The sequence below is a fragment of the Cheilinus undulatus genome, linkage group 15 (assembly GCF_018320785.1).
Source record: "Cheilinus undulatus linkage group 15, ASM1832078v1, whole genome shotgun sequence".
Classification (NCBI taxonomy): Eukaryota; Metazoa; Chordata; class Actinopteri; order Labriformes; family Labridae; genus Cheilinus; species Cheilinus undulatus.
The window spans coordinates 3,693,665-3,706,867 of record NC_054879.1 but is presented as its reverse complement, the minus strand read 5'-3'; the positions used below and the strand labels follow the sequence as shown (position 1 = coordinate 3,706,867).

Sequence of the window (13,203 nt, the reverse complement as noted above, 5' to 3'; positions counted from 1 at the left end):
TTTTTTGTTTTTGAATTAAAACGGTAAAACGAGGAAACCAACTCTGAAAAAACGGTGGAATTTTGTTTCATGTCTTTTCCTTTTGTTGTTTTACAATAAGACAGTAAAGAAGCCAAAAGGGACGGTCACATGACCTGGAAGTCTGTGTAAACTTTTCAAAATAAAAGCCTGAGTAAGGACGGACAGACAGATCTAAGAGATGAGTGCCTGCATCTGCTAGTGATTTAAAGATGCTCCCTTTGGCTGGACTTCATCTTTTGAAACCAACAGTTAAAGATGTTCTGTATGTGTGGAAATAAATAATTATTTCTGAAACTGTAAATATTTACCTTAACTCTTCATGAAATCAATAAATCTAAAATCTACACTCCTTAACAGGGCTGCAAAGTTGGATTAGCACCTCTCTCAACCTCATACAAAAAGTCCAAAATAAAGTTAACATAGAAGTAGGACTGAAGGAATGTATGAGACATTTGTTTTATAATGGTTTTCAGCATTCTTTACCACAACATAATGTAAAATAACTTAAATTCAATAACTATCCATCCATCTATCATCCATCCATCCATCCATCCATCTATCATCCATCCATCCATCCATCCATCCATCTATCCATCTATCATCCATCCATCCATCCATCTATCATCCATCCATCCATCCATCTATCATCCATCCATCCATCCATCTATCATCCATCCATCCATCCATCTATCATCCATCCATCCATCCATCTATCCATCTATCATCCATCCATCCATCCATCTATCATCCATCCATCCATCCATCTATCATCCATCCATCCATCCATCTATCATCCATCCATCCATCCATCTATCATCCATCCATCCATCCATCCATCCATCTATCCATCTATCATCCATCCATCCATCCATCTATCATCCATCCATCCATCCATCTATCATCCATCCATCCATCCATCCATCTATCATCCATCCATCCATCCATCCATCCATCTATCCATCTATCATCCATCCATCCATCCATCTATCATCCATCCATCTATCCATCTATCATCCATCCATCCATCATCCATCCATCCATCTATCATCCATCCATCCATCCATCTATCATCCATCCATCCATCCATCTTCCATCCATCCATCCATCTATCCATCTATCATCCATCCATCCATCATCCATCCATCCATCTATCATCCATCCATCCATCCATCTATCATCCATCCATCCATCCATCTATCATCCATCCATCCATCCATCTTCCATCCATCCATCCATCTATCATCCATCCATCCATCCATCCATCTATCATCCATCCATCTATCATCCATCCATCCATCCATCTATCATCCATCCATCCATCCATCTATCATCCATCCATCCATCCATCTATCCATCTATCATCCATCCATCCATCATCCATCCATCCATCCATCTATCATCCATCCATCCATCCATCTATCATCCATCCATCCATCCATCTATCATCCATCCATCCATCTATCATCCATCTATCCATCCATCTATCATCCATCCATCCATCCATCTTCCATCCATCCATCCATCTATCCATCTATCATCCATCCATCCATCCATCCATCCATCTATCATCCATCCATCCATCATCCATCCATCCATCCATCTTCCATCCATCCATCCATCTATCCATCTATCATCCATCCATCCATCCATCCATCTATCATCCATCCATCCATCATCCATCCATCCATCTATCATCCATCCATCCATCCATCTATCATCCATCCATCCATCTATCATCCATCCATCCATCTATCATCCATCCATCCATCCATCTATCCATCTATCATCCATCCATCCATCCATCTATCATCCATCCATCCATCCATCTATCATCCATCCATCCATCTATCATCCATCCATCCATCTATCATCCATCCATCCATCCATCATCCATCCATCCATCCATCTATCCATCTATCATCCATCCATCCATCCATCCATCTATCATCCATCCATCCATCCATCTATCCATCTATCCATCTATCATCCATCCATCCATCCATCCATCTATCATCCATCCATCCATCCATCCATCTATCATCCATCCATCCATCCATCTATCCATCTATCATCCATCCATCTATCCATCACTATTCTCTTGCTCAGGCTTTTACTTTGGAAAGTTTACATTTACTTCCAGGTCATGTGACGTCCCTTGTAGCTTCTTTACTGTCTTATTGTAAAACCAAAAAGGAAAGGAAATTAAACAAAATTCAAAAATTTTTTCTGATTTTGTTTCCTCGTGGTACCAGAAAAGGAAAAATGGCGTCCTTTTTTCATGATAGCATGTTTTTTTATTTCCATACCGATTTCCATACGGTCAAATGCCTTTTCAGAATAAATGACACTTTGATACCCTGACCTGTGAGCATGTGGGCAGTGACGGCTGTAGCATTCATAAAAAGGAGCATAAGCGATGCCACTGGCAACTGCAAAGAAAAATCTTCTCTTATTTTGAGCAGCAGCTCAGTTTTGCAATGTGATGATGGGGTGTGTTTACACCGAGTAAGAGAGTCAGTGGGGTGCTGACTAATGAAAGTCAGGCACAGTGGTACTCTGACAGGACACAGGGACCCCTAGAGGGCCCTGAGGGTGCCAGGGGGCTAGCAAAGCAGTGTGAGGGAGGGGATGAGGGACAGATATTCTGAAGCACATGTATCTGACAGTGTTGGAAAAAATGGGCGGACACCTGGAAACCCCCTCTTAGTACTTTATGCACAAAAATAACTGTCTAAATATGTAAAAACAATGAGAAAATGTTAGTTGGTAGAATTTTTTTTTTTTTTTTTTTGTTCATAGGAGTGTACAGCAGGGAGACACCAACAACCCTTCACTCTACACTCACAATCAAATTTAGCGATAAACATAAACCTATGCTTTCAACTTCACCATGTGTAAACACAAACCAAACAGTCTCCTAGAGTGTATCTTTAATATTTATAAGTGAGCCGCCTAACTGAGATGGGAGCTATGGAAATGCGACCTGTACATTCAGCCTGGCCTCCCCTGCCATCTCCCTCCCCTGACTCTTTTCCTGGCATGTAGACCTCATTAGCATCTGCCCCATCTCGCACTGCTTGATGACCTTTAATTATTCCAGTGATCCTGCTGGTTTTTCACTGTGGTAACCCAGTGCAACAGATAAACAAGAGCACAAAAGGTGGGTGACTAATGGAACAGTTTGCTGAGGGAAGCAGACGGTTAGAGAAGAGCTCAGAGAAATTCAAAGAAAGTGCCTCTGAGTTTGTGAAACAGCATCGGTGCAAAATGGAGATTTTGATCAGAAAAGACTGTAAAAAAACGAGTCATTACACAGTTTTATCTAAAAATAATAATACTGACAGTGTGTCTTAGAAATACATGTTAGGAATCTACAAGGTCAGAACTGGACAAAGGATCAAACACAGATCCCAGTTGTCATAGGACGCTGCACTAAGGGGTCAAAATTAGAGCAAAATCTCCCAGGTTTGTGAGCGCGTCTGAAAGCGGGAAACACAAAGATATAAGAGGACTATCCTTTCAAAATAAAGCTGCATTCTTCTGAAGTCTCAGAGCTCCTTATAGATGACTTTCTCTGTACTTCTGTTACTTAGTGACGTTGTCTGCTGTTGAAAAAGTTCTTTTTAACAGATAGTTAAATTTGAGCTGAGGGCTTTTTAAAGCAAACATGGATTCTGTAACAAATTGACAACTCCTCGCTAGACTGATGAGTCTGAGTAACAATGCATACTCAGCTTTTGTTCATACCAACGAATGGCATGCTAAAAAACAACTAGATTGAAAATAGCTCAAAAAGTCTGCCAGTAGGTTTCCCATGGATATTACCAATGATTAAAAATGCCAAAAATCAACAGTGTAAAAGCGTCTGGTTGATCATTTTGCTGTAGCCCTGGTAGAAGCTTTAATAAAACATTAACTTTATGCTAATGAAAAACTGCCTTCCTCTGGCTCCAGGTCACTGCGGTATAATGAGGGTAATAGAGACGGCAGCATGAATCTAATTGCTGAATTGGTGTAAAAAGGTCAACTGTTGCACAGCAGCTGCACTGCATCTTTCTAGTTTATTATTTGGTATTAATATTTCACATATGCATGTTGGTTTAAACCTAAAACTGTGCCTGAACTGATAAATGGTTGTCAGTCAAAGGTAAAATATATATAATGTCACAAGGAACACACTCTTTCTTCAGCCTGTAAAACCCTGGAACACTGTGTGTGTTCCTGTTGTGTGATGTGTGTGCAGGGGCGATGCAGTACTGTGGCATTTTGGGAACAGATGCAGTGTTGATTCTCATGGAGACGTTGGCTAGGCTGTTTAGACAAAAGCATTTTAAAATGGCCACGGCAGTGTGCACACACATTTATGTTTTTATGATAATAATTCCTGCATGTAAAAGATTAGCCTGTAAACTTCATTATCCCTCACTGTATCAGTAGTAAGTATGCATTTTATGTGTTAACTGTGCATACTCCAAACAAAAACTATGCACAAAAACACATAAAAACACATGTTTATGATTGATTTAGTGTGGGTTAATGCATTTTATTCTCCAGTTAGCATGTTCATGTACAGAGAGGAGGGAAGATGCCTGAGAATCAGCATAACACCCATTTCAGTCCTTTAGAGTATATATTTATGTATCAGTACTTCATTAACGGTCACATACACTATATTGCCAAAAGTATTCACTCACCCATCCAAATAATAGAAATCAGGTGTTCCAATCACTTCCATGGCCACAGGTGTATAAAATCAAGCACCTAGGCATGCAGACTGTTTCTACAAACATTTGTGAAAGAATAGCTCGCTCTCAGGAGCTCAGTGAATTCCAGCGTGGTACTGTGATAGGATGCCACCCGTGCAACAAGTCCAGTGGTGAAATTTCCTCGTTTCTTAATATTCCACAGTCAACTGTCAGTGGTATTATAGCAAAGTGGAAGCGATTGGGAATGACAGCAACTCAGCCACAAAGTCAAAGAGTCGATCGCTACAGACCTCCAAACTTCATGTGGCCTTCAGACTAGCTCAAGAACAGTGGTAGAGAGCTTCATGGAATGGGTTTCCATGGCCGAGCAGATGCGTCCAACCCATACATCACCAAGTGCAGTGCAAAACATCGGATGCAGTGGTGTAAAGCATGCCGCCACTGGACTCTTGAGCAGTGGAGACGCGTTCTCTGGAGTGAAGGATTTGCACTTCTCCATCTGGCAATCTGATGGACCAGTCCGGGCTTGGCAGTTGCCAGGAGAACGGTACTTGTTCCAGTGAAAGGAACTCTGAATGCTTCAGCATACCAAGAGATTTTGGACAATTCCATGCTCCCAACTTTGTGGGAACAGTTTGGGGATGGCCCCTTCCTGTTCCAACATGACTGTGCACCAGTGCACAAAGCAAGGTCCATAAAGACATGGATGAGAGAGTTTGGTGTGGATGAACTCTACTGGCCTGCACAGAGTCCTGACCTCAACCCGATAAAACACCTTTGGGATGAATTAGAGCAGAGACTGAGAGCCAGGCCTTTTTGTCTAACATCAGTGTGTGACCTCACAAATGGGCTTCTGGAAGAATGGTTAAAAATTCCCATAAACACACTCCTAAACCTTGTGGAAAGCTTTCCCAGTAGAGTTGAAGCTGTTATAGCTGCAGAGGGCGGACTGACGTCATATTAAACCCTATGGATTAAGAATGGGACGTCATTTAAGTTCATATGCGAGTCAAGGCAGGTGAGTGAATACTTTTGGCAATATAGTGTATTTTACCCATTTAAGATAAGTGTATATTGTTCTCAGAGGTCCCCAAAACATGCCTGTGAAGTTTGTTGCTGAAAAACACTCCAGTATTGGATTTTTGCAGGTCTATACACCCCTCTTTTTCAGCCCTGCTCAGAACGAGCTGTTTCTGTGTCTGTGGCTTTAACCATGCCCCCTCTCAGATAATGGACGTGGCTCTCCTGACTGAGGATCAAAAATCCTCCACCTCAAAAGATCACTGAGGCAGCAGTACTGTAGGGACTCAGAGTCACTCTCTGGCAAAGGGAGTCACTGTTACTCCTGCCTCATCTGGAAAACCCTGTCTTTTTAAAAAAGAAACAACAAAAAAACATCCGTCTCCTTCCTCCTCTCAGTACCAAACTGCTCACTTTCTGTGCATTTTTAAAATCCTGAAGTGAGCAGAGTTCACTTACACTTTACGCTTTTGACAAAATATGGAAGTGACCAGCTTAGGTGGAAACGTACATTTTTCACAAACCACATTTCAAACTAAAGCACAGCAGTGCTTATCAACGTCTAAGCCTCTAGGGCCAATCATCATTTCTGCTCAGTTTTTATAAATTATCTACTTCTACAACCTGCAGTCTCTCAGGCCAGCGCCTGCCATCCTTACTTTTATTAATCCACCACCCTCAGAAAACCACACAGACATGTGGATTAAAGTAAAAGGAGCAGCAAAGTTTGGCTCACAGAATTTGGCAGTGGCTTTTTCTACACAAATCTAACGCAGGGGTCGTGCATAAAATGTCCAACATGACGAGAGGAAGTCACAAGTCCCACTGCCATAAAAGCTTACATGGATTTGTTTCACATATCCATCTAAATAACCTTCAATGCTAAGCATTTTGGAAAGGGCAGGGGATTTGAAAAAACTCCGAGGGTGATTGGATGATCTCTCTGTCTGTCACACCTTTAATCAGAGCGACAAAACATGTGACATAGCAAGGTGCGCAGCTACCGAGGATTAACGTGAACCATGTCGACTTTTGTCGTTTTTGAAAAGAAAACTCACTGCTGTTCTTTGTTCTTCTATTAACAAAGAAATGTCATCAAGTTCTCACAAAACTGGCGCTTTAGCAGCATCCACACTAAGCTCGTACGCCATAACTGCACCAGCTCCCGCTGCTGCTTGTTAATGTCACGACTCTGCTGTGCCTGAAAGTATTGCCCCTTGTCGCTGATTGGTCCTGTCACTTTCTAACCGGGCCCAAACGGTTCAGATGGGAGCTTTGCAAGATGGATTCACCAGTGAACAAGGAAACGGGCATATCCATCTGCTTTGCAAGGTTAATAAAAGCTAGTATGTTTCATTCTTTCTGAGAGAAAGGGTTCTGTTTATGTAGGATTCCCTGTCAGGGACAGATGAACTGTGATTTCATTAATGGCACTCTATAAAATGTTGATAATTTAGTCTGACAAGAGCCATGTTTGTCACAGATTTGAGGTGAATATCTTTCAATGCAATATCAGTGGTCCAATTTAGGTCATTACTTGATACCAAAATCATTTTTTATTGTAGCTTTGGCTGTCACTTGTGATGAATAAACTGAAAAGTGGTAATCCAACCTTCAAGCTGTTATTTGTTTTTTAAAGGAGAATGATGCTTCTAAAAATGTCTTTAGAGGGGATTCAACATTACTAATTGCATCAGACCAGATAAAACAACCGTTGAAACACACATAGACAGAAACATTCTCACACACACACTTCCTTTCTATTAGACGCAAACAAACGTACACACAAACATGAACGCAGCCTGGTGAGTTAATTCGTTTAAACATGGTGTGGTGCAGTGTTAGTTTCATCGACTAAAACTATGACTAAAACTATTCGTCGACAGGCTTTGTTTCCATGACAAAAACTAGACCAAAACTAACAAAAGTAGATCTGTGATGACTAAAACTTCGTTAGTTTTTGTCAGAATGACTAAATATAGACTAAAATGTAATTTAGTTTTCAACAGACATTCAAAATCTGTGATATTTTTCCACTGTGGGTAAATCTGTCAAAAAACAATGCATCTGTAGCTCTTCTGCCTCTCAGCTGTAGAAAGCAGGGACCCCAGGTTTGGTAGAGTGCAGAGAACACACTACCATGATTTGGTACCAGACTCAGGCAAGAAAATAAATGCTTGGACTAAAAGTAAAGACTAAAATGTGAGGACTTTTTATGGACTGAAACTAGACTAAAATGTTTTGAGTTTTTGTCTACTAAAACTAGAAAGGATAGAAATAGCTAAAATGTGACTAAAACTAAAATGCATTTCATTTAAAGACTAAAACTAAAATTAAAATGAAAATAAACGTCTGATTTACTAAAGAGAAAGTAAAGAGTCAGAGTGCATATCAAAATAGTCATCTTGTTCTACCTTCTCATATCTTGTATCAGTGAGAAAACCTGGGACGGTGGCTGTCAGAGATGTTGCAACACTACACAGAAATCTTACATGTGCTCTGACAGTAACAGTACATACTTTATTTTTAAAATCTATGACTGTAAAGGACAGTGAAAAGGCAGAGAGCTTTACCTGGTTGGGGAAAACATTGAGATTTTCATTGCAAACACATCAGTTCTGCTTTAAGGATTTAAGGTTCTGCATTGCTCCTGTAATTGCCCAGTTGTATGTTTAGGGTTGGCTTAGGCCTAACAAACACCGCTCATGAACAGAATGCAGTCATTGTGAATCTTCAGCAGTCATAGCAGAAGTTTTTGAAACATTTCTTTAATATTGCATATGACTTAAATGACAGTAGATGCTAGCAGATGTATTTGGCTGCTGCAGACCATGTTTTTATAATTCAATGAAATCCAAAGTTTCACAGACCTCGTGTCCCGTTACAGCTGCCATCTTCTTTATGCAACATTTGACACAGGGGTTTATGGATCAGACAGTTATGGATGTTTTTAAAGAGGGTATCTGCAAACTGTTCACTGCTGCCCAGTCCTGGTAACTGAAACATGCAAGCAGGTGTTCTGCTGTCAACTAGCGGAGACATGCGTTTGCTTTCCGTTGACTTAGTTTAGCCCTAGATAAGTTCACTTACCGCTGAGGATGAGAAGATGGCATGCACTTGTTGGTAAGTAGGGTTATCTTATTATGTTAGAGGCTAAGGAGGTTAATGAGGTTGGGGAGACAAGCACACACCTTCAGTGTGGGACACAGGCAAAGAGATCTCCATGCAAGCAGCGGACTGGGCCTTGCGGAAGGGTGGTCGGCCGGGGCCTCTGCGGGTAAGCCGTGGCCCCTCAGGACCCATTGGGACGCGAGGCTTCCCCGCCGAGCAGGGCTGGGATGTGGGGCTAGTGCAATGTCCATTGACATGATCTGTAACAATGGCAAAGCATTAGCAAACAACACAAAGAGGGAAAAAATCTTTGAGACATATTCTTATCCATCTTCCAATGTCACATAGTGTAATAATCAGCTAGATGGTTCTCTTTTCAGCACTTTACATAATTAATTGAGTTTTTACACAGGATTTGAGATTTTAACTCTTAAAAATGTTTTAATGCAGACTTTATTGAGAGGAAAAGCTTTTCCTGTTATATATCTTTCTATTATACTATGTGACCTCTGAAGATGGATATATATGCAGTGTTATAGGACCAAGCTGATGTTGAAAATCAGACTGTAAAGGAGAGAGATGGTAGCAAGGAAGAGGGGAAAGCAAGAGTGAATGAAACAGGGCTGATAGTGATCTGAGGAAGAATCAGAGACAGGGAAAAACAGCAAGGAGAGGCAGAAATGCAGAGGCACGTTAGGAGTGCACTTTCATCCAGTCTGAGATTTGGTATAAACTCAGATTCATCTTAGCCGTTTTCCCCTTTTAGATCAATCAAAATATCTTTTTACAGCAAAACCTGTTTTTATCGCAGGTCTCATAGCAGTAGGGCTGGGCCAGATGGTTAAAAATGAAATCTGATTTTTTTCACACCAAACTTGATTTACACTTTTAATCGATGTTTTTTTTTTAGCTGAATGTCCCTTTAAAAGGTCAAAGTGGGAGCTGTAAATGTGTCTTTAAAAGAGCACTATGGAGGCTTATTTACATTCACACTCAGGCTCTGAAAGTTTTAATCTGCTTCAAAAACACACTGAAATGATGCCAATGTCTCTCCATGATCTATGCATGTAAACAAGACCATCAGAGGAATATTGATCATTTCTGCATGGGCGTAGCACGGGGGGCACTGATTACCCAGACCCACAGGAGGGAGGGGCCCTTGAGAAGCTTGCATTGAAAAATGTGTTTTTATTTATTTTTTCTTAGTAATTATTGTCATTAATGAATCAAAAGTAAGTAAATGAGTCAGCCAGTAGACTGTATCAAATAGAGTAAAATACAATACTGGAGGGGCCCTGCTCCTCTCTTAAAAATGTCCAAACAGTGTAGCCTAGCACTGCAAAATAATGCAAGTAAATTGAATTTGACCATAGTAAAAATATTGCTCATAAACTGGGAGATCATGGTTCGAAAAATGAATCTGAATGGATAGATATTTGTAAAAATGATGCAGCATTTGTTGCTCGGCGAGCTATTTAAAGGAGGCTCTGTGTAATAGTCTTTCTAGGGGCCCTAAATCCCTAGCTACGCCCCTGCATTTCTCTATTTGTATATGGTTTCTCGTCATCTCTGCCACAGCTCCAGAGTCAGATAAAAATGTTGGTAAGCAGACCAAAACTAATTTTAATATCAATTTCTACTGGTAAAAACATGATTACTAAAACTCATCAGGATGTCTTTCTTAGTCTGAGAATACTGTGGTTACATGTGAGCAATATGTAAGAAAAAAATACATCATTTTGTTTACAGTGATGCCTGAATTAACATAAAATTAAAGCTTCTTATAGTAGCTTTTACTATTGGCATTTCTGCAGTAAAGTTGAACAGCAAATCTTGATTTTCCCCCCCAAAAAAACAAACAAAAATAATTGATTGAATCAATGTAATGCCCAGCCCTACATAGCAGAAATGGCTCTGATAAAGCCATAGAAAAAAATATTTAAAATCTTAAAATGAACCCTGCATGATCAGACAAGTTCATCTTGTTGGATAGATATCTGCATCTCTCAAATGTATATTGAACTAAAAAACTGACTAGATATCTGCATTTTGAGTAAATCTGAGCTCATAAACTCACCAGGAGGCCGCCATTTTTTGGTCCACACTGGTAGTCTGATGTCACGTAGCTAGAGTGCTCCTCGCCATTTCTACGTAGTTGTTTTTCCAGACTGGCAGTATGTTTTTCTGCCATCACAGCTTTCACACCAGACAGGAGTTTGCTGCGTTTGTCTCCCTGCTGACAAAGCTCTGTCATTCCTCCCAAGTTTTACCTCAATAAACCTCCCTACAAGTGACTGGATTCAGTGTATTAAATTTTAAAATTCTCCATGTGTGAGATGTGCAGCGTCTCTGAGATGCAGCCCTAACACTGGCAGAGTCTGAAACAGCGGTTACTGCATGGGAACGGAGAGGGCTAAGTGACGTCAGACTACCAGTGTGGACCAAAACATGGTGAGTAATTTGAGTTTAGAAACTCTGATTACTCAAAATGCAGATATTTAGTGAGTTATTTAGTTCAATATACTTATGAGAGATATAAATATCTATCCAACAAGATGAACTTTTTGATCACGAAGGGTTCCTTTAAAAACACCAAACATTTAAAGTAACTGAGAAGGGCTGGCTGTGCTGAAGATTGCTCTGACTGGTATTATAGCTTTGTTATCATTTAAATTTACCATTATTTAATGACAAATCAACACCATCAACCCAGTAACCTGATCATCACTGGCATCAAAGCCGTCCTGATGTTATTCTTAAAAACATTTTAGAGTTTATTTTACAAACTTTTCACATTTTTTCTGCACTCTGCCCTAGAAACTGAGGCTAACACCATTCAGTCTCCTCTGCTTTTGTCAAAGGAAACACTGGCACATGGACTCAAGCTCTCTTTATCATTTCAGGGAAACTCCAACGGTCCAACTAAAACCAGAGACATACACTCCAAATATACGCCACACTACTTTAGAGAACAGATAAAAACTGGAACTTCAAACTTCAAAAATCAGCAAATAAAGTTTTCTTTATGTGAAGTTGAATATTTAGAAGGAAAAGCAGAAACACTCATCACTGCATTTATCTGTTGGGAGTGTGAGCATGCATATACACACACAAATACACACACCTGCACTCACACCAATGGTAGCTACAGTAAATACACTTTTCTGCTCCTTCTTCTTCTTTCTATAAACACTTTATTTTCTTACTATATGAATAAACATGCACGTCTCCAGATATGTTTAATATCCAGGACTAAGCCCAAACAAAGATGGCTGAGGGGTTATCAGACAGTTTAATGTGCTATTTTTGTGCCCTTTCAAAGAAAAAAATTAAATTAAAATGCCAACAAATCTATGCATCATTTAGGCAAAAATAACGTTATTCAACCTAAAAAAAAAAAAAAAAAATTTAATTCGTTTTTTCTTCAAAGTGTCATTATCAGTCTAAAATCATGATACACCATACCAGAGTCCAATAATTTCCACTTCTGCCTCCTAAAAATGTCTGAAGTTTATATTTGAAATAACATCGCACTGGTAGGGTAGGAGTTTGGTGAAAAAGTTTACTATTGAAGCTCTACATTTTCAAACAAAGCACATAAAAAGCAACATTTGGGGTTGGAGATATTTATTTAATCACAAATATGCTGAAAACTACGGAGCCCCAAACATGACATGGTCAAAAAATATTAAGTTGTGGCCACAATATAGCTATAACCTAGGCTGGGAATGAATGCCTAAAATCAAATTCAATCATGCTTACTTGTCCATCGTGTAGCTTTAGCCCTCGACTGCCTCTACCTTAGACCTTAGACAAGATACGCCCAATCTGCTTACCCAGCTGTCCAGGAATGATATTAATATTATTAATTAGTATTTCGTGTGCACGTTATAGCTATATTGTGGCTACAATTTAATTTTTTTGGCCATATCATGTATGGAGCTCTGTAGAAAATTGTTTTATAGAACAATGTTAATTTTTTTTTTTTTTAAACTTCAGTGAGTGTATAAATACGAAAGAGTATTAGGGCCATTTTAAAAAAATGGTACGCATTTTTTTTTAAACTCTAAGAAAAAAGACAGAATTCTGACTTTTTCTTAGAATTAAAAAAAGCATGCCAAAGTTTTTTTGCTAAATGTCCCATATTTACAGTTGCAAGAAAAAGTATGTGAACTCTTCGGGATTTCTTGGATTTCTGCATAACTTGGTCATAAAATGTGTTCTGATCTTCATCTAAGTCACAACAATAGACAAACACAGTCTGCTTAAACTAATACCACACAAAAAATGATATGTTTTCATGTTTTTATTGAACAAAACATGTAAACATTCACAGAGCAGGGTG

At 39.5% G+C, this 13,203-nt stretch overlaps 1 protein-coding gene across 1 annotated transcript in view; it reads right to left on the bottom strand.

Annotated features, from left to right (window-relative positions):
* Positions 1-13,203, bottom strand: part of stxbp5l (syntaxin binding protein 5L) — a 160,931-nt gene that overhangs the window by 17,989 nt on the left and 129,739 nt on the right. Inside the window, exon 25 of the mRNA XM_041807110.1 lies at positions 8,939-9,118. Coding sequence (XP_041663044.1) covers positions 8,939-9,118 — 180 coding nt within the window. The remainder of the gene's footprint in view (positions 1-8,938; positions 9,119-13,203) is intronic.